General features: G+C 37.0%; 1 protein-coding gene across 5 annotated transcripts in view; it reads right to left on the reverse strand.

Moving 5' to 3' along the window:
* SBF2 (SET binding factor 2) overlaps positions 1-27,902 on the reverse strand; it is a 255,148-nt gene that overhangs the window by 204,224 nt on the left and 23,022 nt on the right. For 4 of the 5 annotated variants that reach the window (XM_037402206.1, XM_037402209.1, XM_037402208.1 and 1 more), the window contains exon 2: positions 5,021-5,109. In XM_037402206.1, the coding sequence (XP_037258103.1) occupies positions 5,021-5,109 (89 nt within the window). The remainder of the gene's footprint in view (positions 1-5,020; positions 5,110-27,902) is intronic. The other variant, XM_037402207.1, reaches the window with a different exon arrangement.

Raw genomic sequence — 27,902 nt, forward strand, 5'->3', positions numbered from 1 at the left:
TGAAAGTTGAATCCAGTATTTCATAAAAGCTGTACTACACTTTTATTAAAAAGTATGCATCTGAAGCTGCTCAAGGGTGCAGAAATGCTAAGATCTACAGCAAAGGTAATGCTCTACACAAAGGAGTAATGTGCTTATCCCAACCACACCAGCTTCTCCTCTAGGAGGAGGCAGGCATCCTACCAGACCTCAAAGGGACACATACAGCCTTTCTTCTGAAGTATTCCTCTTAGTATCATAATACGTGTAAGCTGTCTTCAAAGAACTGTATTAACAGTTTTCACAATTTACATTTTTTAAAGTAATTAATTTGAAAGGCGATTAGCTTGTCTAGGAAGGTATGTTCATTTCCATACTTGCACATACTTGCAAGTTACTAATTCATGACACTACTACTACCACCACCACCAGTTATAGTGGGAAATTTTCTTCCCTGCTATTCACAAACTGCACAAACACATCATAACCAGTTTAAACTTAAGACAACATATCTATTTCTAGGTATGACTTTCATTGGCCTAATTACCATTAGCCTCCAAACACTGAGTAATACAGATGACACCTGGTTTAGCTAATTTAGCCCTGGGACAAAACTGAGTTTACAGTGTAACATTACATACCAAAGCTTCCTCCTTTGATGTATAACTAATTATGATGTCTAGAAAGGCATGCAGCAGAAAACTGGATTTTAAATAAGAAAACTATGCAGAAATATAAAGCTAATTCATTCAGCCAACATACTCTCTCAAGGATTCTTTCTACAAGCGAGAACAAGAAGTTTCATTATCCTAATTTTAAACTGCTCTATACGTCAGCTGATTTTCAAGGGTTATCTGTGTAAAGTTGAAATAACTTCTCTGAAACAGACAGACTATGGCGAAGGATACCCAAACATGTTCAGGTAAAGTATCACGGGGAGCAGCTATCAGACTGGTGTGTTCTAACTGCATTCTTTTGAAAACCAATGAATTAAATGCTTGTTTGAACCAAATACTTTATGAAGAATGAATATAAATCTCTCTTTATTCCTCAAAGTCAGCTTACTTCCATGAAACTTAAGTAAACTCACCTTGACTTGTACTTGTCAGTAAACTGCATATTGACTGCTATATCAGTTAAGGGAAGATGCTCAGATTCTAAGCTGAAATTATATAAAAATGTTTCCTATAATCCTTTTGAACAGCCCACAAAAGGTTCCACAAATTAAAGAGCATCTTATTGCTCTTGAAGTAACAGTCAATATGTATGATATATAACATTAACAAATATCGTACCTTATTCTCAGTTCTATCACACAACTCATCAAATGGTAAAAAAGTATTAAGGCCTCTTACTAGCTACTGTAATTATCAATAATCCATGATAAAAAACTTCAGGTGTGTTTCACAGCAATTTTCAGGTGGCTCACTTATCAAAGTTTGTTCTATTTATGTCTGAATATAGAAAGTTAAAAGCTGTGAAGCCATTAGAGAAATGGCAAATGCAAACAGTGTAAGATTAAGAAAAATCTCTTTACATAATTTGATGAGATGCAGACAAGTGGAAGCTCTAAGAAGATACACTGGCCAAGACCTACTGACAGTATCTTTCCCCAGAGACTCATGGCTTTGCTCACTTACCAGCGACAACCAGACAACACACAATCTATTTAGAAAGACAAATTAAAACACCTCAGTAAAACTTCAGAAAGTATATTTCTGTCAAATTCTGGACAATGTGTTTGTCCCATAATTCCTATGCGTTAAACAAGACCAGAACATAGCTAACATGCTATGCACATAAAAATAGAAACAGTTTAAGTAACTTAATACCGAATATATATATACATCAAGTAAAACACTCTTCAGTGAAGTTTAAACTGCAATTACATTTTATAATGACCCAATTCTCTACATATCTGCGTCAACAAAACTACAGTTAAGGCTAAAAACAAAAGTTGAAATCAGGTCATCATCTTTCCCTTTCCTTGATAAGTAGTTCTCAAAATGATCCCTTTCACTCAGCCAAGGGCAGGTCCATTAGGAACAGTTCTTTCCATGTTAGCCCATTTTTCAAAACTAGGCTCAACACAATGTAATATACAGTTTGCAAGGTTTTCATCGTTTAACTTAAAAATTACCTCCACAACTCTGCTCTCCACACTGAGCACACAAATTCAAGCCTGGAAGGGTGGGGAGTATGCAGGGTTGGGGAAAGAGAAGAGCGTTCCACAAAAGTCTCAGTGAATTTTGTCTATTAGTTTTTGGCTGGACCTTTGACTAACAGCCTCTCTACATGCTATGGAGATCACAAGGAATCCAAACAGGCAATTAAACCTTGGGGTATGGGGTGGGCATGGGTCTTTTCCAGTATTTCCCCCAGTCTTGTTTTGTAAAATGCCATTAACAACATGAATGGGAAAAAGAGATTAGATCACATAGATGCCAAGATCAGTAGATGCCAAGACAAACTATCTGGTTCAACCTATAGTATTTGTCAAAAAAAAAAAAAAAAAAATCTTAAAAATAAAAAAAAAAGTCCAAATTCACAGGTAAATAATTTGCTTTCTGAAGGGAGGGGGCAGCGCACAGGGGGAGGCACTGACAGGAAGCAGGGCAGAGATCTTCACCAAAAACCAGCAGATGTCATCTATGATTCATGGCAGAAGAACTAACTTTGACAGAAGAGAATACTCAAAATTCAAGTCTCCCTTCAATCCTATCACTAGGCATGAAAAGTTTTGGCCTTTTTTTCCTCCATGAAAACACAGCGAAGCAAGCTTAACACGCTTTTCAGGTAACAACCACTGCTTTTTTTTCCATTTCAGAGAAACCATATAATTCCATAAAGATCTTTTCCACTTAAAGGCAAGGAAGTACACTACAGAGGATTTCAACTCAAACTACTCATAAATATTACTACCTTCAGTCTCACATACATTTATGTCAACTTTCCTATTCTTACCCTCTTTCTCCTTTTCCCCTCCCCCCCCAAGGCTGTCCTGTTAGCCTCCCAATGATGTTAAAGCTGCCCTTAAGAAACAGAAAATAGTAACACAGCTTTTCCTCTTCCTTTTCCATGAATTAATGTTGAGTCATGTTACACTCATCCAAAACCTTGGGGAAAAAATGTCCTGGAAGAAACTGACTTTCATGAGTGATTTAGATTTACTTAAGTACTTGATCTTCGCAATATCTCTAACTCCTCAATCTTCATTAATTAAAATTAATTTTCCATGTTTGGAAAGCAAATCAAAATTTGCCTAATTCTGCCAACTGGCTGAAAAAATGTCCTTAAATTTTAAGTCATCAGATTTCAATTCACTTGGAAAGTTTAAAGCCTTAATGGCTTTGCCTAGTGAGTCATTTGATAACTGATACAGAAATAATGTTTTATTTAGTCAAGAAAAAAAAAAAATCTTCCTTTAGGAACTTATTTCTGGTAGTGCTAACATCCTACAATTAAACTTAAATGGGAAACAACATTTGGGTACTGATATATCACTTAAGTTTCACTGCTTTAAGAGAAGCTGTGCTCATTTATTTTAAAAGTCGGACACATTACTTTTTTTGAAATAGGTAAGAAAGATTTGTATGACAAAATAAACCTTAGTATTACTTGAACTCTTGCAGTTAAGGCAAGATCAAACCACCTAGTTCAACCCAAAGGCAGTGGTTAAATGAAGAAAACACCCCTAAGCCTTGGCATCAAAGTTTATTTCTCTTCTAATGAACTGCAACTGTGTGTACTATATAAAAAAGCCACTGATCTGAACTCAGCAGTCATGAAGCACATGCTGGCTAGGCATGTATTAAGTAGAGAATTACCAGCTACAGCAAACAGCAATTGCTATACAGAGCGGTATAATGTTGAAACAGTAGTAGAAACACTTCAGAGAAAGCAGGAGCTTCCATTGTTTCAGCACAGCACTATATTGCCAAACATAGTATTATGCAAGTGTACCACAAACACTGTGACTATCCGTCACGTGTATCAGAAATAATGCTTACACCAGTAATTAATGCATGACATCCCCCCAAAACGTAAGGCTTATGTTTGACTATGAAGAAACTAAAACCACACTGTTGAAGAAAACGTGCAACCAGTCGCGTACGCCAGCTCACAGTGAACAACATAAACCTCTGCTACACCAGAGAGCAAGCAGTAAACACCAAGATCCCCTCCCCTCTCTTTCACTGGAGAAGACAACACATGGCCAATGGCATGTTATGACTCAGCAAGTGAGAGAAGCACTGGATGAAAGGTATCATACTGGTAAAGGCTCACTATGTTTGTTACATCTGTGTAATAAATTCAGTGAAGAGTCACTGTCTTTGTCCTCTGCAGCTGATTTTGTCCCACAGTACAAAGACTTGTATTGCAACACTTCCTACAGACCATCTCCTTCTCTAGCTCAACCCAACCCAGAAGTTCCTAAGTTCATGGCAGTAAGAGTTTCACTCTGACTTCTCAGAATCTAATTTGCAGAGTATGACCACAGTATTTCATCTCTCTGTGGGATTTTTAGAGCCATATGTTTAATGAATGAGTTAATGAATGAATAGTTAATGAGTAAGATATAACTTTTCATTGCATCTCACAATATGAGACCAAGGAAGGAAAAGAAGTGGCACTCAGTGAGCTCTCAGAAAAGGTATTTAAAATAGATCACTGTACACAAGTCTTGTTCAGTGTGCCGTTTTTGTAAGCACCCATTATGCCATCTGTCAAGGACAGAACACTGGGTAAAGTCAATGATAAACTTACAAACAAACATTTATTTTAAATATACTATTTCTAAATTTGCACCAGACTTTTTCTGTATTCTAGGACTATCTACTAAGTGGTACAGACCAAAATAAATTACCTTCTGTTAGCCAAAGTTTTTATTGTTAAAGCCATTATCTACCCCCTCTACTCATGTAATTTCTATCCATTCCCTGTTGGGCTAGATAATACAGATTATTGTATGAAGGCAGACATATCTTCCAATTGTATGTGAAACAAATTCTAAAAATTACAAAGTGTAATGCAAACTTACCAACTCTATTCCCTGTGGAAAAGGAGTGTCTTCCCAGTCTTTCTGAGGAAATCTTTGTATTATTTTTCCCAAACCTTCTGCTGGACCTGCTGAAAGATAAAATTCAATTACTTAAAGGCAAATTGGTGGAATTTAGATCACCATAAATTTGAGAATATTTTCAGGGTATACCCAATATTAGGAAATGTTTCACCTCAAGAGGCAGAACAGCCACCTCAAATGTGTCTTGCAAGTCACATAATAAATGCAAACTTAATATTCTCCAGTAGTAACACAAGGAGTCACTACATGAAATGAAGCTGCAAACTGCATCCAGCCTATGCCTGCCATGCATGTTTTCAAAGTGACAGATGATTATTTGTAATTCTAGTCTTTCTCTACAAACAGTAGCAAATTAAAAACTAAAATAATGGATAATGTGATATTCAAAAAAGAAGTCAAACATTTGTCAACAGGTAGTCTTCAAAAAGAGGCCTATAAATTAAAAATCTGCATGATTTACCCAGAATACACTAGTTCCTTGCCAGTATTTCTAGTTGCTTTCCTTGGACGAATCACCAGTGATTTTCTAACAAAAGTGTACAGAAAATCTGCAAATTTCCCATAACTTATCTGATGCAACTGTCTTTTTTTTATATACCCTCCTTTTTTTAAAGCCACAGTGCTATAGATAGGAAGCCCTTCAGAAACACCACAAATATATAACTGTAGCATCCTGTCATCGTGAATGGTACAGGAATGCACATACAAACATGAATTTTGTTCTTCACCTGCTGAAGTCCTGGAGTAAACATTGAAAAAAAAATCATTTTTTTTTTTTATTTTTTTACTGAATTTTAGCTCAGGCATACACTACAATATAGTGTCTCAGTTTTTACATTAATCATTACTACCCTGAAGGAATGCCAAAAGCTAGAACCATTTTGAACTGAGCCACTGCACAACATAAAGCATGCAATCAATAGCCTTCAACTTCTATTTTTTACATTTAAAGCTTGGCACAATACTGGGAAGAACAATCTTTCCACTTGAACAAATCTTGCCTTTTCCTACAGAAGAAAGCAAATTCTCCGTTTTATTTACCTTACAAATATACGAAACAAATTGAAAAATTAACATTGTTCTGATTTCTGAAGGAAACTGTTTTAACATGGCCAAGTATTTCACATGTACCTCAAAGACCTCTCTACCCTTCTATACACATTTTAAACCCAAGAAAACAAGATTTCTGTGATAACATTACCTACCCATCTTCACTTTAGCAATTTCTGTATCTCGATTCTAATATAATTTCAGAGGTACACGGACACAAAACACACACATGCTTGCAAGTCAATTGCCAGGTCGAGATGAGAGGCCCAAACTACTGTTCTTTACTTTGAAGAGACAGGAAAAGCAGCAGAGCTGAACAGCTACTTCTTCTGCAAGGCAGCATCCATTCAAACTGACCAAGCAGCGCACACACAGCCCCGGACTACCACTGTATTTGCATTCCGTTTCCCATTAAGTGGATCATAGATGAGAAATACAGATAAGGAAGCAAGCTGGTATCACTGCCAGCATGGATAGAAGTTTCATTTAAAATAAACAAACAAAAAAAAATACTTAGGAAACTAGTTTTCATTAGACTATACATTAAGCTTCCTAAATAGCAAAGCTGAAATTTGCAACCATTAAAACTATTAATAGATATTTTAAACAATCTATGCTGACCCACCACAGTAAAGTGGATCACCCTTTCTCTAAAGGCATATTACAAAAGTTTGAGATTAAACATTAAATTTTTTTAACACTTTCTTGTGAAGTTCTCAAAGCTGTACTTTGATAGTACAAAACAGTACAAATTCTGCATTAGCGGTAGCAGTCCATATGTGTTGCTTCCTCTGCAGACACCCAAGCAGCAGCAATGAATACATTATATTCCTGGCTTTACCATAAAAAAACATTTTCAGTCTGACAACTCAAGCCTGCTAGCATAAAGCAATTTATAAATCAATGTTCTCATGGGGAAAAACATTGCTTCCTTTAAGCTTCTTGCTAATTTACAGTTTGAGTTAGCTGCTATCTTAAAATCCACAATAAACTTTGCAAGGCATTTAGGTAGAATCAGTCTGAGTATTTAATAAGCATTTTCTCCAGTTTATGTACATGCTATGATTTTCTCTTGAAAATAATTTAAGAACAGACATTCTTGGTACAATGGGCATATGAACTACACAGAGTAAACTCCTAACAGCACTCTTACCCCAAATATAGCACACATACTGACTGTGATTCCCAAGGGCAGCATGCTGAAGGAACTGCAGTCAGACGGGGTAGCTATGAGATGCAAGTAGCACTAAGAGATGTAATCAGCAAGTTAAAAGCCATAAGGAGATATATTTAGAGAGAAGCTGCAGAGGTGCTGAGAAAACAGAGTTAGGATGGGCCAGAAACCAAGGAACAAGTACAGACATGGCTACAGCTGCAGTTTTTTTAAGGAAAAGGAGCTCCATATCTACTACGCTGTTAAGAACTGCATAGGGGCATCAGTCACTAGTTTCACTTGTTTAAGATGAAGTGTTGCCTCAGGTACTCTTTCTTACACAACATATTCTACTGAATTATCACTCCTCTCCCCCTACCATTTCATCTCAACATCCTTCCAAAATCAGGAGGCATAAATGGCAAAGCTTTACCATTCCCTCCCTAAACAGTTCTCAGATGAACAGACAGTCACACACCATCCCTCCTCAGGCAGGCAAACACAGTCCTGCATTCCTCCTTTCTTCTATAGACATCCAGTTCCTATTTCTTTCTTCCACATAAAAAAAAAAAAACAAACCCAAAAAAAAAAAACCAAAAAAGAACAAAACAGGTACATTTTCAACTAGACATGGCAGGAATAGGTATTTTGTTGCTAGCATGCAATAAACAGCCTTCTGCCTTCTCTGCTCTCCTCTTACCCTTCACCTTTGGTACCCCACTCAGAACTCACCTCTCCTCTCATTCCTTCACGCAGTCACCTACTTCATAGCCTCTACTACTCTCTCCTTCACTCTGAGAGGGCTGTTCCTTCACTGACTTCCCTTGCTGAGTTAGTGTCTCAAATTACCATGTTATCTGCTTTTCCTAAATCTTATCTTTGTCAAATCTCTTCTTCCTTTTGTCGTTCTAATGCTGACAGGTGGAGCAAGGAAAAGGCGGCAAACAAATGCATCCAAGACAGCAGTGCGCACAAACACCCTCCAAGTACAGCAAAACTAGCAGTTGAGAGGCCAACAGCAAGAAAAGGCAGAGGACCGAGGTGAACAGAAATACCAAGATTTCCTGGAAGGGAAGTATCAAAGAATTACAGCAGCAAAAAGTGTTCAGTCCCTGCTGTGTGTAAGTTCCCTGAGTTTCTCTACTCAGTTCAGGATTTCTTCTCCCTTCATCATGTTCTGAAGCTGCCAATCACTCTAGTTCTCTTCTTATTAGACTGCTAGAAAAACACTCCTTACTTTAGAGTATAGGAGCTTCTTTTAATTCATAATTAAGATACGTATAATTTTTATTTAAAAAAAAAGTAATATTCACTCCTAAATGTCAAAACATTATCAGCCCTTTTTAGATTACTTTCCTTGGAAGGCCACAAATGCTGGCCGTCAGTGTTAGAAGACCCTACTGCATGTAATTCCATTTTGCCTTCAAGGATTGTAAACTTCAAGAAGAAATTACCTTAAAGAAATGTATCTCTGAACATTTTCTGAAAGCCAGATTGAACTTACGTTACCTGAACTTGCACTTCAGTTCATCTCTGGGATCAGTCAACGAATAACTAAATGAGAGTTTCACATGCTGAGGCAATGCCTTGAAATCATTATATATAGGATAAAATTTTCTCCTTTTGTACTCTTCTGCACATGCATTATTCTTCTCTGAAAGTCTCAAGTAAAGCCAAGGTGAATCCTTAAACTAGATTTTTAGCATGGATCCTTAAATCTTACTTTCTAATTGTTTTACTCCACTACCAAATGTTTTACTACCACTGTACAATGCTCCTACATGCTTCAAATTTTTTCCTGTGGAGTACTGAAGGCAGGTACAGGATGCTTTGAAAATTGCAATCATCCAGATGCTTTATCATGGTCCAGTTGAAAAAGCTGTAGTTTTGAATCTAAATGCATAACATATCTTAGTAAGTTACTAGATATAAAAATAAGAGGTGCAAATATGTACAAATACATATACACACAAACTGGTTTGGGTTGTTCTTACTTCACCAGAAATTAAGTGCTTTCAAGAGAAAAAAATAAGGAGTAGCAATAAGCTCTAGCAGTTTCAAGTCTGGTTCAGAATTCCAAATTCTTTTACAAGATGACTTTAAAATATAATAGAGCACACCATCATATGGAATTATATTCTCCTGGTAGCTAAGATTAGATTACCATCAGAATGATAATAACATGTGTTAAACTGCTCCAGATACTCAATGGATTCAGAAATCTGTCTTTAGCATTAACTAGTAGATTTCGGTATTCGTTAATTAGGCCTTAAACATCACCTGCTCTAACCAGCTTAAAATATCCTCAGAGATAATTAGCAGATTCTACACAGTATATATGGGCTATACTAAGGTTTGTTTCTTAACTGGCTGCTTCATAGACTACCAGTTAGCGTCACAGGAAAACCAATCTTGGCGCAGGGAATTAGTACTTCAATTTAATTTCTTGCCAATTAACATAAGGTTTTCACCACAGATTCAGGTACAAAGACAACAATAAACAATGAAATAAACATTTGAGAATACATCTTTCCTCTCCCTTCTGAGGCTCAACTTCAGTCCAGCACTTCTCCTCCCCACTCCCTAATCTCTGCTTCCCTTGTTGGCCCATCCACCCCAATTCATTTGGCAAGGTGACGGGCAGTGGTCAGAGAGGCTGGGGTCATGCACACAGAGTTTTATTCTGCTGTTTCTTGCCTCTTCATTTCGTTCTGCCCCAGCACAGACCTACAGGCTATAGTCCCTCCAGGGGTGTCCCCAACACAGCATAAATCACCAGCAGCCAGCAGCCCTCAGGGGATATGCCTTCTCTGGCATGGAGCAACTCCTTCCAAGACAATGTCTCTAGCTTCGTCCCCTGGAATGTCCCCTTCCACACCACCTGCCTTGCACAGCTGTTGCTCTGCCTTAAATACATGTAAGCAGATGTGCCACCAGCTCCCCTAGCTGGGTGAGGTTCTAGCACGCGATGGGGTGCTTACACCAGTTTCAAAACTGGCTGGAAGCAGCTGTGATGGGCACAGGGTAGTTTCTGACCTCTTCTCTTACAACTTGCCCCCTGCTCCCAAAACTAGTCATTTATACCCAGTACAATTATACCTGATTTTTCCATCTTGGAGGCTGCTGTTAGGAAAACATTATTGATAAAAGAAACACCTTCTATCTACCTTTAGTTCAAGTGCAACTGATTTGATACCCAAGTTTTCAAAAGAAGTTAGAAAAGGATCCTTTTCAGAAAGGCTCACAGACATCTCAAAAACATTCCAGATATTAAACAGTCTAAGTTAAGGTCCACAGCAGTTAAGATGAATCTTCAGAAAATCATCAACTTAAATATAAAGAAAGATCAAAGTTGGAAAAAAAAGAGTTTATAGGAAGATGCATGAAGGATACATGACAGCAATACAATATTTTAAAGGGGAAAAAAATCAAGGTGAAAAGTTCTGTACCCAAGATAAAAGCATCAGAAAAAATAAGAAAAATAAGTATTCACATCCATCAGAGATAAATACTAAAAAATAAGAAAGCACTATTAATCCTTCCACAGAAAAGTCCTGTGAGAGAAGTTTACAGATCTACTTACAATGTATGAAATACAACTATTTCACATGCTTTCTTAAATTGTATACAAAGAGATAGATGGGAGAAACTCCATCCCACCAGAATTTGGTTTGGTTTTGGACAGAAGCAAGGCAGGGGAGGATTTGGGGGGATTTTTAATGAACACATCCTTCCAGATCAAGGCAATTATTCAGAAACTCAAGAGTTTTATATGTTTGCAATTACAAATCTGGAAAAGAAAATTATTATTTTCAAATATACATGTTACTGAACTGCAAGTTTCATTTTTTGTGAAAAGTTTAGACCCAGTAACACTTAAAAAACACTCCATTCTGCAGGCAGCGAGGACCTGGCCTACTCTCACCACAAGAAGCTTCTTTCTTTGACTGGAAGTGCACTTCACCCAAATACAGAAATCTACATTTAATCCTTATATGGAAGCAAAAGGATAGATATAAATGGTCTGTCTTATGGACTCTACCCCTTTACATGAATGCAAATACAAAGTAATTCATTTAATGCTCTACACCAGATTAAAACCTGTGCAAGAGAAGACTCAGTAGTTGCACTCCCATTTAACAATAAAACCAATTCAGTACAGTATGCTCACCACACTTTTCCAATACTTTATGGTGTAATTACTGTTGATTCTCTGTTGGCATTTTTCTATACAAGCAGTTAAATAACAGTCCCTAAATCCCATGGTTTTCGGTGAGGGGGTGTCGATGCTATCTACATTCAGCTGACTTATTAACACATTCACCTTTCAGCAGAGCAGTTCTGTCTGAAGATACCAGATTATTCAAGAGGTGGCTACAACTCAATACCTAAGTGGTTCTACATTCTCAACTGTTTTAGCACAACGGGGGGGGGTGGGGAATCAGATCACAGGATTTCAACAACAGCTAAAAATTGTTTCAGTATATGCTACTGATAACTACTGACATCTTTCCAAAAAATATCAAGGCCAGATACCAAATGTTAACTCATCATTATGCCAGGTTTAATTCACATCTTTATTTTTTAATGATTTTTCAAACATAGGAGGCGGTTGGTCTTTCTTCTGATAATTTCTAAACATATTTGAAAACATGTTTACTCAATAATGCAAAATTTATTTTATGTAAAGGAATTTACTATGAATATTCTACAAAATTTGGAAATCTTTATTAAAAAACAAACTAGAAAATCTGAGCAGAGGAGAAGAGGCAGAAAGAACACTTAAATGTTAAATAATAGTTTTTCCAGTAATGCCTGTGCCTTCAGTACACATTTAAATGTATCCACCGTCTCCCATATTTTGTATAATGGGTGCAGTTATTTCCAGTCTACATGGACTGAGGCTCACAACACCAGTGAGGCCTCAGAAGTGCACTGACACTGCCAGAGCACCATTTCCTATTCCATTACACTGTACAGCTCACTTGGTCAAACTAGAGAGGGGAGTACCTCAGTAACCTCTACCCCCATTTTTTCAAATTAAAAAAATAAGGTAAGATTTTCCCATTAATAATTTTTAGAACCTGACCACACTCCCGCCACTCTGCATCCATCCTTTCCAAAGTCCTTCTTTCAAGCCTTTTTATTAATTCTTAACACTAAAAGGACATTCCTTCAATATCCAAATGAAATTCCTATTAACTAAAGCTAATGAACCAAATGTGATGCCACATTAAACACACACTGCACAGTCAGTGAACGCCAGTAGTAACCTCCTCAGTTAGTGCCTGCCAGTACCTGTTTTACAGATTCTAGATCTACAAAGACTCCAGAGGTTTCAGTCTTTGTTCCGCTGCCTTTATTAAGAGTGACAGGAAGAAATGGCACTCATTAATATCGACACCTTGGTTTTAAATTGGAAAAATAGGTTATTCCAGTGTTAATGGATTCATATTGCCATAGCCAGCAAGAAGGACCTTTGTATTATCAATAGAAAGATTGCTGTCTGTTGGTATCCTTCGAAATAATGTGCAAGCTGCCCAAAAACCTGGTGGAAACCCCAAGGCTAGCACTGCTCGCTGAATTCAAATCAATGACACAGAAGTTTCTGGAGGTTTTTGAAAGTGCTTCACATCACACAGACAACAAACTACTTCATTAGTATACACATGCATGAGCATAGCACAGAAGATCATTGTATGTTAACAATGTGTTCCACATAAAATAGTAATTGCTTTCATTATTAATTATATATGCTAAACATGCCTCGCAGTAACAAGAATTCAAAATACAGATTTCCAACAAAACTACTGTTATTACTATTATTAAGCACCCATATTGTTATCTTCATGAAGTTATTTCTACAAAAGCAAAATTATTCCTACACTTTAACTCAAGTGTTTTGCGATTCTTTTTCATTTCATAGTGAAATATTTACACATCACCTGAAGAAGGGTGCAAAAATTGTTTAGATATTGCAGCAATTTTAAAAATTGTAATTTTACACCTGCAGCAATGAATTGCAATTTCATTTTCATGAAGGGTGCCAGGTAACAGTAATCATTATCATCATCCAATAGTATCTTTACTTTTAAGATGGTTTGAGACTATTCCATTAAGATCAAAGCTGACCACACAGTAAATCAGGCTTAAAAATTTAGACATTATATTCTTGTCCCTGTACAACACACACATAGCAAATCTGCCCAACACCAAAACTGAAATTCAGCCTATAAGAATGCTGATGAGCAGTCTGTACCTTAGCTATTAAGGAAAAGCAACTTCTCTCCCCAGCTAACTTTTTCTGATCTGCCCTCTTTCTCCTTCCTCTTTTCCCATCTTTTTCTTTAAACAATACAAACATGCAACACATTAAATTCTGGCACCATTTGCTGGTTCCTGAACCCTAGTCCCCTAAACTCCCTTCTTATATAAATCTTTCCCCATGAAAGGGTCACATGCCATCTCTTGCTTGCCCTTGAAATTCCAGAAGCGAGCTGTTAATGCAACTTACATTCCAATAATGAGAACTCTGATAAACTCTGTCTTTTCACTTACAAAACTCCTGATAAAAATACATTTGAGCTCTATGTATTGTAATCATACATGCAAAGCTTTTAATGTAAGGACTTTGGTGATCTGTTACAAAGGATGTAATTTTCATGTCTGCGCAGAAGAAACACACTACAGATCACAGAGAAAGAACATCAGCAATTATGCCACACAATACTTGAAAACTACCATTATAGATCCTACATGTAAAGTTAATAAATCATTTTGAGTATTCAGAAGTACAACTGTACACATTCAAAGTCAGAAACATACTGTCACTGTGAAAGATATACAGATGCAGGTGGCGGAGTACAGTAGCACTTACCCTTCTTTTCAAAACAGTACTTAGTGCTAAAGATATCACTAAAATCTGCTGTGAAGTAAAATCCTTTCCATAGCAAAGTTCTTAAACCATTTGAAACACTAGAAGTTTTAAACTATCAAGAATTCTTGTCACTTTTTAGGAGTTTTGAAAAAGCTCTTCACAGAAGCATGAAAACAACTCATGTTCCACCTTATGCCTTTGTGAAAGGGAACAGAACATACCTGAGGTCTTGCCATACTTTTAAAAACATTGCTACAGAAAATCTTGGTGGCTGAAGACAGAAAATACCACAAAAAGATAACCCCATTTAACTCAGTCCCATACAGATGTCAGAGCTGGAACCGAAGTGAACAAGAGGTCAAAGAAGAACTAACATAAATACTAGAAACAAAAACATACCTTTGATAGGCCTAAAACACATGGCATGAAATTGTGAAAAAAATCTGCTTGATCTCATTATAGAACATCACAGGCTATGTGCATCTAAAGTCTGAAGTAGCCTGGACATTGAAATTTACATAAAAATCATTTAACTCTGATGTATTCTAGAGAAGAAAGACTTTATTGAAGCATAACAGCCACAAAATATTTAAACGAAGTGCTGGTTAGAAGACAGAGTGAAAACAGGCTTCCCACAATGACCTGGCAAAATTCACAGTCAGTTCTTCTAATCAAGTCAAAGAAATGCATCCAACAATCTTGGGGAATTTGAACGACAGACGTTCCGGAGGCTTGCCATATTATCAAGGATACAACAAATAATAGGATAAGATGATCCTCAGGCCCTTTCTTTATAAACAGGAAAAAATTTTTTCGAGTCAGGAAAAAGAAGAAGTACTATTTCAATCCTCCCTGCAACGTACTGGCACTGTTAGTCAGGACTACCTGAAATAACCTGGACGATCCAAATTCCTGAATGCCTCAATATTTATTTCATTTTGGTATTTTTCTCTTTTGCAGAGCCTTTAAACCATCTTACACACAGGGAAATGAAGCATGAAGTAATCTATGCCCCTCCAAAGGATGTAAAACAGGCTCCATCAATAGCTCCCAAATCTTAGATTAGCACCTTATTCACAGGATCGGCCTTCCCACTATTGCAATAGATACCCTCCTGCAGACATGCAGACCAACTATGATCTTCATTACTCCTGGGTATCAGAAATAATTTCTATGCTTTCTAAGAAAAATATTCTAGCTTGTTTTTGGTGGGTTTGGGTTGTTATTTTGGTTGGTGGTTTGTTGGGTTTGGGTTGGTGTTTGTTTGGTTGTTTGTTGGTTTTTGGTGGTTTTTTTTTTTTTTTGGGGGGGGGGGGGAGCGGAGCGGAATATGGCAATACATGCCATATCTCATTCCACTAAACCAACAGGTGTTTCTGCTGAAAGAAGGCTAGCAATTGCTACTCAGTAAGCAAACCTCTAAGATAGGTTTGGAAAGTCTGGGATTTGTGTATTTAAGGATTAACTTCATCCACTGAGGTTGTATCAATGCAAAGCAAAATGAAAATCGATAATTACCATAAAAAGCAGAAAAAAAGGAAATCACAGAAAAGAGAAGCACGGGCAGAACGAAGAGGAAGAAGAGAGAATAAATAGGGATGTTATAACCATCACCACAGGCTAGATGCATATTCACCTACTGCAGTTGTGTCCCTCCAATATCACTCAGTACAGGGGAAACCACACTGGCTGACAGTGCACACAATGATTTGGTCAGCCAGGACTCTGTCAGCTTCTAACCTCTCTGAAGAGGGACATATCAAACATTATCAAGTCAGTATTACACCTGAAAAAGCATTAGTAATGTAAAGTGCTGTCTCATTTCGAAAGCTGTGCCTAAGACCAAAACCTTAGCAGCCAGTGGCAATGACCTCACTGACATCTTTTAATTGCAAGTTCTGTAAAAAATTATATTTTTTTGCTGCTGTTGCATCTACTGCTTTTAAGAGCCCACCTAGGAACTTCTGCAGTAACATGAAGCGTCTTTCAAAAAACCTTTTCTATCATAGGATTTTATGAAGGTGTCAGTCACTATTGAAGGACTCTTCCATACCATCATCCTCCATCTTTCACCAGTATTCCAACCCCCTCAAAATTGTATCTGGGTAAGTTACTGATCTAATTAACACAGTTAGGCTGTGACAGCTGGATCTCTGGACTGTTCCTTCCAAACAAGTGTATTTTTGCTGGGTGGAGAGTAACGCAGCTTTGCAGAAGTCTTAGAAGGAAGTAACAGACAAGAAAAAGCAACAGCGCTAAATCATTTTCAAGTCACTCCTTACCCAACAGCTAGCATAATATTCAAGAAATTGGAAAAAAGCTTGGGCAGCTGGCAGGGAGAAAGTTTCCTGCTCACCAACAATTCCCCTTCTTGTTTGCAAATCACTTTTGCCAGCTTCTGGATAGGAAGGGAAGACCAGACTTCAAAATAAACACTCTACATTAAACAAACAGCCTTTTGAACACACCCAACTGAACAAGATTTCCCAGCTGTCTTGGAAAAAAATCTTTTTCATTTATTTTCAAGGAAGGTATAAAAATTTAAGCGGCAAAACTGTAGTCCACTTCGTACTCTGAATCAATGTCTTAAGAGCTTCTCAGACTGCTTACAGGAAAAAAAAAAAAAAAAAAAAAAGAAAAAAGAAAATTTAGGCACCTTGTCAGTTCTAACAAAGAATGTATATTGCTTTGCTTTAGAAATAACACTGCCCTATTTACTAAATCTTATTTCTGTTTCCAGTAAGTTATCTTCCTCCCATAGCCACCCTTTGATTTAACCTTAACCGATATACCTGGTAATTAAAAATTAAGCTCCACCTTGAAATTTCCTAAACATTACGGTAAGACTATAACTTTACCCTAAAACGATTTCACATTTTCAGTATTATTATTTTAATTTATTAATCAACACCCATTTCAGCATATAAAATTTGGATACATTATACAAAACTAGCTTGAGTAAATACTTCTTTTTTACTTTTTGGTTGGTTGGTTTTTTAACCAAACAGGGATTGCAAGGTTAGAATAGGTATATCGATGTTTACAGTCCAGAGCTGTAAGTAGCTGTAACTGAAATCTGATTTTGCCGAGTGTAAGAAAAAGATACTTATACTCTAAAATCCAGCAAAGAACAAACGTCACAAAAATGTTTTCTATGTTTAAAGAAGTCTGTTCATCTGCTGCAACTTATTTTTCTAAATCACTTTAGAGGAGTATAATAGGTGAAGAAGACTGCATCTACGCATTTATCTACAACAGTTCTTCTGTATCAGTATGCATTTACAGGATTCCTGAATATGAAGATTCAGGCCTAAATGCAATAATTAAGACATACCATAAATATGTTAAAACACTTGGTTTACTTTCTATTTTAAGTACAAGCATGTTTTAACCTCTATTATTACTTTTTTTTTTTCCTAGAAGAGAGTAGAAACAAAGCTGAACTAGGGCCACGGGGGAAGGAATCCCACATTTACCACTTTACTGACTACATGCTATTTGTTCAAATACCCAAATTAACATTTTATACCTTATGGAAGTGTCTGATCATGCTTGGTAAAAGTCTGAGAAAGTCATAATTATATCTATGAATTACATCATACAGACGACAATCCTGAACAAAATTCAGACCCAGCAAACTGAATATGGAAATGTGCTACTATGCACTACCAAAAGTGTTAAAAACATAGTTTGGAGGTTTTGAAATCAATATCATTCATACCTGTGTGAACACTGATAAACAAGGCTACAAAGCCAAGAAAAAGCGTTTTATTTCCATTTATCATAATCAACTACTCATTTTGAAAACCATACATATGATCATTAATAGGTTCTTTCAGACTCTGCAGAATTTTGGCAAGTTGCAGACTAAATCCTATATAAAAAGCATGAAGAAGTTTCCTAATATTGCAATTCTATTTTCATAAAAAGTGCTAAACAACAAATTAGATTAAGGGGAAAATCAAATCAAACAACAAAAAAAAAAATCCACAAAACTTCACTACAAAAACACATGAAAAATCCAGATGAGACGAAGAACAAGTAACACTGTGAGCTACAAGCTACTGAAGCTTGAATTCCTAAAGGGCTCGATCCCACTCATTAGAATTTCAGTCTAGTAAGGTCTCAGCACTGAACTTTTTCTTGCATCTCTAGCACCTGCTCCACAGCAGTGTGGGGTGCAACAGCATTTTTATTGTACTGTAAGTTTTTTCTAACTTTGAATACTTGTACAGTTCTTCTATTCAACTACCTACTTCCACAAAACTTATCAAGAATCAGTACTTTCAGCATCTTCTGAACTGCTAGTTCTTTGGCTTTAACAGGTTATCTTCACCCTTCCCCATTTTATTTCTTAAGGAAATGAGGCTTATGCAATGCATGTTGTGTTAGTCTATCAGCTCCTCTGCACTCCCTTCAGCTAGTAGCTACAAACATACTTGCAACAAAAGCAGGACACAGTACCTGAAACGTATCAATTACATAAGTTACCATCAAACTCAATGCACCATAACACTTACTATTTGTATTGCTTATTGTAAGATCCAGTGAGGGGAAAATTTATTTTACAGAAACTGTGTCTTGAATTCAAGAAATGCTTCCAAAACCGAAGCACATGCTACCAGAATAATATTACATCTGGTCTATTTGACAGAGTAAGATTAGCAGTAGCTGGGTATACAGGGTGGAATAAACATACATAAAGTTTGGCGTTGGGTCTTCTTTTGTAAAAGATGTGTAAACTCTTGGACAAAGACATTTTTCTAAGGCAAACAATAAGACTTCCCTTGAAGCACACATTGTACCCACTGGTCTGAACAACTGGTGTTGTTTGAAGGAGGGAGTCACAGCTCAAATTCAGTCAAAAAGGAAAGAGTCTGAAACAAGTTCTCACAAAAATGGTGATTCAAAGGAGCATGCCAAAATGAAAGACGAAGATTTCATACCAATTGCATCTCTAAATAAAAAGTGGAAACAATGCAAAGCAAATGGGTTTCTTACAATGTATATAGAAATACATACTTCCCCTGTCAAAGAGATTCATAAACAATCACTAAGAGGAATACAAAAAATTTTTTTGTTCCAAAAATTACAAAAATATCATTTAAGACCTACTACCAGAAAGACTTCAAGCAAATGTTCAGATTGCATGAGGAATCATATTCCTACCGCAGCCTACCTTTAAAAAAGATAAAATTAGATTACCAGTGTGAATTATCACCTGAAAATTTTGCTGATGAGGAAAACTGTCACTGTACAAGACCAAATGTGTCTTCTCAAGCATTGACTTGTTTCAAAGGCACCAGGGAGTCGGATGTATCTAATTAGCAGGGAATGCAATGTTGCAAAAGAGTAAGCAAAACACTTCCCAGAGATGGCTGATAATCTTAGTTCAATGTAGAGCTCACCAACATACAGACCCATGATAAGTGAGCAGAGAGTGCATTTTTGAGAGACAGAAAGAAGACTCTGAACAGATTTTCCATCCCATGAGGAAGAGCAAATACAGCATTAGAACACAGTTGTAGTTATAGCAAGTTCACATATTTGAAGTACAAGGTATGAACTCTCTATTTAGTGAAAGATTAATCTTCACTAAGAAGAATCAGATACTTTTTGCCCCCTTTTAAACGGAATACATTCTACCTTTCCCTAAATGTTCACATACATTTTTAAAAGTAAACTGATCTGTGTAAAGAACATAGGTGTAGTAAGAGAAGAAACATGCAGTTATAGGTTTACATAGCTTTGTGTATCCGACCTCCAAGCAAAAATAAACAGCTATAGCATTTCAAGTCAGTTCTGTGAATGTTTTTTACATATTTTGACAACCAAACATTTCACAGCTGTAACAAACAAAAAACAAGTAAGAAAAAGGCTTTTCCTTTAAAAGAGAAAAAAAAAATGACAAAACACAAATCATGTTTTAAAGCCAAGCCATTTGTCATTAGTTAGATCTTGTTTTTTTTTATTTAAGTTACCTGAAAGATTACTCATACATCAAAAAATGCTGGCTCTTTCTACAGAGTTAAGTTACATTAGCTAATCTCCTTGAAGATCAGCTTGTTAATGAGGTAGACCTGCATAACGTGGGTTTTTTAACATCTTTATTGGTTTGATGCTAATGTCAAATCTAGCTGAGGAAATAAGATAAGCTTACTATAGTAACAGATAACCAAAGAGTTTCCTCTAACTCTTCCTCCAGTAGAAAGGTGTTATTTGAGTTGCCCAACACAACCATTCTCTCTTTGGTCAACACGCTGCACAGAATTCACTACACTATTCCATTTCTACATAAAGATCTCAGTTGAAAACTGTATTAACTTGCTTTCCATAGGAATAATCTTATGCATCACGTAAGCTCCTTAAGGGGAGTCAGAGGAAGAAATGCAAGAGTTTCAAGCACAGAAAGTAAAGAAATCAAAAAGGTAAGGATCAGATTTAATATGCAATGTTTAAGATACTCACAAATAAGGCGTAACTACAAGTTAATGTCCTTCAGCTTTTATTTTCCTCACATTAGCCTGACCTTAACGACTTTAACAGGTGGGATCCCATAAGTTAAACACAACAGCGCATGCGCACACAGATCTAATAGCAGTTACTGCATTTTTTTGTTAGAGGAACAGAATCATGTCAGCTTCATATTTTTTTTTTAATTCTGGTAACTGTCGCAGAAGCTACTACTTTACAAAGGAATAACACCAGTATCATCTATCACTACAGTTTCTAAAAAACAGTTTTATTTCAAAAACTTACTGTGCCTGCTGCTGCGTTGATTGAGCTGCTTCATTAGTGTGACATAAAATACTCACCCTACACAACTGCAGACGCAGCCCTGAACGTCAGTGCAGAAAATTAGGTATAACCCAGCAGTGACCACACCATGTGATGTCAGAACATGTGTAGCATGAGGCTAAGTTATCATGGGTGACTCAGAGAGGAAAGTTAATAGCCTGCCCCCCCATCTTTTTCTTTTTTGTTTTTCCCTACCAAATACATCATTATCTTGGGCCACTGTATTTAAAGAAAGACTGTTTAGTTATAAAGATTTTGCCTAACAGCTGTACTCAAAAGACATTTTTCTTGTGCCAGATGTCAGAACACAAATGTAATGCTTCAACTTATAAAATACTTTCCATCATAAAACCGCAACACTTTTAATAAAGGAGATCACTATCTTTGGCTACCATGATGACAGATGACCTGGGAAAACAGGGTCATCCCCATTTTATACTCAGTGAAAGATTAATTGCTCCAAACCACAAGTAAGTGACAAAGCTATAGACACAATACCCATAGAGCTACTTTATATCTGAGTGAAATGTCTCCACCAAGGGGTGGTGTTCTTCCTGTGTCCCCACACAGATAAAACTCTTAGAAAGCCATTTTTATTAAGTAGTATTATTGCCACAAAAAACAATTCTTACTATAACCTGTTCTCAGCTGTAGTCTAATAATAGATATTCTTTAATAAATAATTCTCTTTAGTTTTGTGGTATTCTTATGTAGTCCACAAATAGAATGTTTTTTTAATAAAACAGTGAGAAGAATTCAGTGGTATGCAAGGCACTAGATGGTGATTCTCCAAGAGCATTTTTGGCTATACGGTAGTTTTGAAGAAAACATCAGCTAAAAACACTCTTTTTATATGCTTCTGAAGCCCTGCCAAGATGTAAATTAAATGACCCAACATGAATTCTAACGCACAGAAAGCCTCACAATTCAGTTACTTGAGACAGAAAAAGGCAAAATTACTGGGACCAAAACATACTACTACACCCATAAAAACAGGAAACAACAGAGATGGAGTAACATCGCAGGAAATTTACTTACCAAGAACCAGAGCCTGAGCAATGCAGTACTCATGCAAAGCTGAATACCCTGACACCTGAGACTGGAGAACATTCTAACACCGTGTAAGAAATGCATTCAACCAGTCTTGAAATAAGATGTGTACACAAACCCCACAAGGCTAAGCAAGGCTTTAACCTTTCTCTACCCTTTCACACAAAACAAAAATTGCAGAAGGTCCAAAGACAAAATTTTTTTCACCTATATTAAAAAAAAAAAAAAAAATAATAAAAGATTATCAGTGACATATCTTGTCTTTCCTTGGGCTAGAAAGATTTTTAACAATGGAACCAGAAAAACATAGGTACAGCCAGACACCCTGATGAAATCAGGAGTGTATCCAAGAAAGTTTGACTATAAACTCATTTAGGAGCAAAGGAGCTTCCAGTTGCTGTAGGAAGGAAAACAGATCAATACCCTCTTCCAACATTGTAATTAGAGTGTCACGTCTGCTGCTTACGGTTCAGAAGCAAAACACCTAAAATTTGCACATCAGAGTTGAAACCTCGCATGGGTAAACTGCTGACAAGTAAATTTCCATGTACCTATTAAAAAAAAAAAAATGTGCTTATTAAAAGAGAAACTACTTTCTATCATGTTACCTGACAATCTAGTAATAGGCAGAGAGGTTGCCCATCATATCTAAGCTTCCACTCCTTTCAAAGAGTCCAGAGCCCTACAGCATTGATGGAAATCATCTTTTCTAACCAAGACCACAGTCCTTACACAACATGACAGTGAAAAAGAACTTCCCAACTCTCGTGAAACACATGTGATGTCACTTTTTTGGAGGATTCAGGAAAGTGCTGAACAGTACTATCACAGCAAATATGAGCAACGTTGACCCCACTCACTGAAGGAATGTTTGCCAGGAGAACTCAGGAAGTTTCCAAATACCTGAAGTCATCTGAGGTAACATTTGGTGCAATGAGTCACATGAGATAAACAGGTCATCTGTCTTGGAAGGAAGACATACTGATTTACCATAGTTGTTAGCTGAGTATGTCATCGCAGAACCAAACTTAAAGACCAGAATCAGTTTTACAGGAAGTAAACCTCTCCTCACTAAGGATTCAAGAGTAACTCCAGTTACTCCACAATACGCATTGGTACAGCTTCAGCTTTTGCACAATGGCTAACTCCACAGACTGGTATCGTCTAGGCCTCTTTTAGTAACTCCTGAAGAAACGTTCTGAAGACAACTTGGAGAAACAAGTAATTCTGTCTGGTTTCAGTGGGCAGAAAGTCAACGAAGAACAGTTTTTTCACTTCAGGAAAGCACTGAGAAATTATCTGACAGTCCAACTGCACTGAGGCAAAAAATAAATGCCTTTGCTGACATCAGCCTCACGCTTCAAATGCCTGGTTTTGAACCTGGAAGACTTAGCTAAGAAGGATTAAAGCAAGTGTTCACTTCCTAAAAACCTGGTATTTCCCATTTACCCTGTGAGCAGTGAAACGACAGAACTAGGGGACTTTCAGGGACAGTATACGGCGTCTAGTTGCAATAAAGTTAATTTCCTCCATAGCAGCCCATATGGTGCTGTGTTATGTGACGATAGTAAGTATAATATCTATATATTATATATTAATATAATGTTTCTAGACTATATATTATTATATAGTATATATTATAAATGTAATAAATATTACCAATACTAGTTTAGATAATAAAATCAATTTTAGTTGTCACTCAGTAGCACTTGCACAACATCAGGACAGTCTGTTTCTCACTCTGACCCCCGCATCGAGTAGGGCTAGGGGTGGGCAAAAGGTTGGGAGGGGACACAGCTGACAAACAGTTGGCCCAAACTGACCAAAAAGATATTCCAATACCGTATAACATCATGCTCAGTAATAAAACTAGGGAAGTTTTTCCAACCAAAGTAGATTTTGCTGGGCTTTGGTCTGCTGGTGGGACATGGAGACTGATTTTTTTTTTTTTCTCTCACCTTCGGTTACTAAACTGTCTTTATCTCAACCCACAAGTTTTTCTCGCTTTTGCCCTTCTCCTGCTCTCCCCTATCCCACTGTAGAGGAGTAAGCAAACAATCGGGTGAGGGTTTAGCCAACAGCCAGGATCAACCCACCACACAGATGATTCAGGAGGTCAGTCAGGTTTCCTTACAGGCAATGACATCCAGGCTGCAGACAGATGATTAAAACGTGATCACAAAACATGGTTCCCTTTCCACACTGAAGGACACATTCTACTCATCTCAGCAAGTTGAATCACTGCTGTAGACCCTTCCCAAGAAGAAAGTAATGGCTCCAACAGAGGCTGCCTTCTGGAAAGGTTCTAAGATACTACTTCCGCGAAGGAAAGGAATTTTCATTGGAAAAGTAACGATGAACCTGCTTAGAATAAATTTATACTATTTGCCTCTGTGATAGAGTATTGTAACCAATATACACTAGTTGAATGCCTCAACTGCAGCCATAAAAAATGAACACAGGTTTTGTGGAGGCAAAATTCAACTCATATAAGGAGGATGACTGCTACTGTCATAATTCTGGCTTCTAAATTTCATTTCCCCAGCACAAGTAGGCATACTCTGTAAGGTGTGAGATCTTGAAACGTAGCACTTTGAGCATATATTAACTTTGTCTTCCTGGATTTTACTGAATGACTTGGTGCTGAACAGGTTTTCTAATTTATCATGTAGACAGAGAGGTAATATCCTCAAAACAGACTTGTTAGGATAGCACCATCTGATGAGTTTGCTGACGAAAGCTTGCCTGGCACTAACAATCCCAGAATCATAGAATGGCTTGGGTTGGAAGGGAGCTTAAAGATCATCTAGATACAACCACCCTGCCACAGGCAGAGACACTTTCCACTAGACCAGGTTGCTCAAAGCCATGGTGCTAAATGGTCTGAATTCATGTCAACCTGTGAAAGCCACTGGCCCCCAGATCCTGGGAGACGTTCAGTGCCTTTTCAAGAAGACAATCTTGCACTATACAGATCTTGGTCATTTTTGTTTTGATAAAGGGTGGTTGGTGGAGGAGCTAAACATTTCCATCACAGGGATAAAACCTATGTGAAGTGTAAGATGAAGTCAGTTGTCAAGTTGCAAAAGAAGAATTTGGAAAGCCAGAATATCTTTGATAAAAAACAAGTATAGAACAACTTTTTCTGCTGCTTTGAAAACAACTCACAGCTACGGAACACTCCATCTCCCCGAAGAAGAGACATGCCAGATGCATTCCAGCTAATGCGCCCATGTGTTTTCTCATTCTCTATGTATAGAGCACGAATGTTCCATCTACAGAATCGGTAGAAGGAAAATATTCCCTATTCTCCAGTTTTCAGGTTTAAGTGGTGTGTTCATGTGAGCTACATTCAAATACAGAACTACAAATTCTGTAGTACTTTAAATGGCAAATGCATTATAGAAGAAATAGTTAAAGCGCTCAGGAAGCCTTCCTTCTGTTTATACTGTAATTCTGCAAAAAAAAATGCATGAACCATATCCAAAATGATTTTTAGCCTCTGGAATAAAGAACAAAAAAAGTACAATCAGGGACAACTGTTCTGTAATGGTATTCTCTGTTACCTTTTGTTCTTCTCTTTGAACCCTACAAGAAGTTCAATAGTGGAACAGACTCAGATGTATCAGAGTAAGTCATTTAATTCTGACACATTCAGGCAAAATCTGCTTTATATGACCTCAGCTCAAATATTTAATGTGGGAGAGCTGCCTACCTATCAGTGACAAGCTGCAGTCACTCAGAGAGAACACTTAAAAAAAAAAAAACAACTTCTAAAACCAAAAACATCAAGGAAAAAAAATTAGTCTAGGAAAGAAACCAAAGCCAACACTCCCAAAAGAAACTACATGAAAACTGCATCTGAAGCTCCAAAGGAAAAAAACTGAACAGGAGTTCAACTGTGGAAAGACTATCCTAAAATTCTTCCAGAAATACATATCCATTTATAAAGAACATTGGCTTAGGCTAGAATCATCTTCACATTAAGCTCTAAGCTGTTAGTTCAAACACGCTGAAAAAATGCAAGAGTGATATAAGTGATTAACGACTAGCAAAGTCAAAGTCTTGCTTCACTTTTGCTTATAATCTGTACGTATGTATTGCAGAATGGTGAAGAGTAGTGGGACACCAGATTTGTCACTATTAAAACTATGCTATCCACAAACTAAAAAAGCATTCACATATACATACAAAGCTACCGTATTCCAATCCCAGCTACTGGCTGTGACTCTAGCATGCCTTAATTCCATCTATATGCCATTTATGAGTGTCTAAATGTGTAAGTCAACAATAATTGTAACAAACTGGATTCAGCATATACCACAACCATAACACTCAATAGAAATGTTAAGAAAGTATTTAGAATCATTATGCAGCACCACAGATATTAAAGTTTATTCATCTGCTTTTATTCAGATGGCTATCCCAAAATTGAAACTTCACTGTAAATCCTTAGTTAGAAGTGGCAGTTTTATTTCTAATACGCAAAAAAAAACCCAACAAAAAAAACCCACCACACACCAAAAAACACCCACAACACCAAAAGAAGAGCAAACCCCATTATGGCATTGTTTCTCAGATTCCAGATCTAAAAGATTATCACTGAAGACCTCCTGGGGGCTACAGGCACCACCATCTTCAACATGCAACCTTCAAATGAAAGTACTATGCTATTATCCAGCCCTGCCACTACATGCGAAAGGACATTAAAGTGCAAAAGCCCTACAAACTTTGAAATCCTGTGGGACTTGCATGTGTAATACAGTCTGAGTATCAAATTGCTAAATTACTTCCAACTGTTCTTACATGTATCCTTTCAGATCATCACAACTACAAAGAGGAAAGATTTCCTCTGCATGCTGAAAGTGATGCATCAAAAAGATAATCCATCAAACTATTCCAAAATATCTTTCCTTATGCATTTTGCCACCTTAATTCAGTATGGAATTTTTTTCAACTTCAGAGTTATCCAAAACCTACCAAATGCTCTGTTAAACAGTACATGGCAAATTTAAACAAGGTATTACCTAGCTTCACTTTTAAAACATCAAAATTCTTGCTTTCTAGGGTAAGTTTTAACCCAAATTAAACCCAGAAAATGACAATGAGTGTTCACTGGGCACCCAGCTAATTCCTCAATGTCTATTATAGATTAGACTGCCTTTCCAAATCCTTTAGTGAAGTTCCTCATCAACTGCAGCACAGAGGAAAAGGAACTTGTCTCAGCTGTGGGAAGGCTATGATCCCATGATCCAGCCAAATGCCTGCTCAGTCAACCACTTGCCAGCAGCCACTGATAATATCATGAATGCACCTACAATGTTTCCCAGAGGAGAGATAACAACTTACATGGTATTTTTATTTTCAGCCTTGTCAGACCAATTTCCACCCAAGACACATGCCTACCAAATTAGTGAAGTGCTGCAATCTTTTGTACTAGAAAGCCAAAAGTATACTGAATAAATAAAACTTACTTTGTCATATAGCTAGCTAGAATAAATGCATAAAAGTGACAGGATACTCGTCATTTCAGATAAATATGTTCAAGAAAGGTTTCACTACGCAACTAGATTCCAGTAATGTCTTTACATAAGCAGATTTTTATAACAGAAATTTATGCCAGTTAAGCTTCATTTGTCAAACTGATAGATGATACTTTCTGAAGTAAATATTACTTTTCCCACAGAGGTCTGCATCTTTCAGTACTCTTTGTCCTGTACAATGTCCTCCAAGTCCTAGTTGTTTTCATTGTGTATTTATACAACACTCAATTAAATGTATTTTCAAACACTCTCTAAACTATGTTTTTATTTGTTATCCAAAACAGGAGCCCTTAAAGATACTGTTATAACATTTAATGGCATACATGCAAAACCCCACATGACTCTTTCCCGGACATACCCCTAATCCCT

Source organism: Falco rusticolus, chromosome 10, assembly GCF_015220075.1.
Source record: "Falco rusticolus isolate bFalRus1 chromosome 10, bFalRus1.pri, whole genome shotgun sequence".
In the NCBI taxonomy this organism is placed as follows: domain Eukaryota; kingdom Metazoa; phylum Chordata; class Aves; order Falconiformes; family Falconidae; genus Falco; species Falco rusticolus.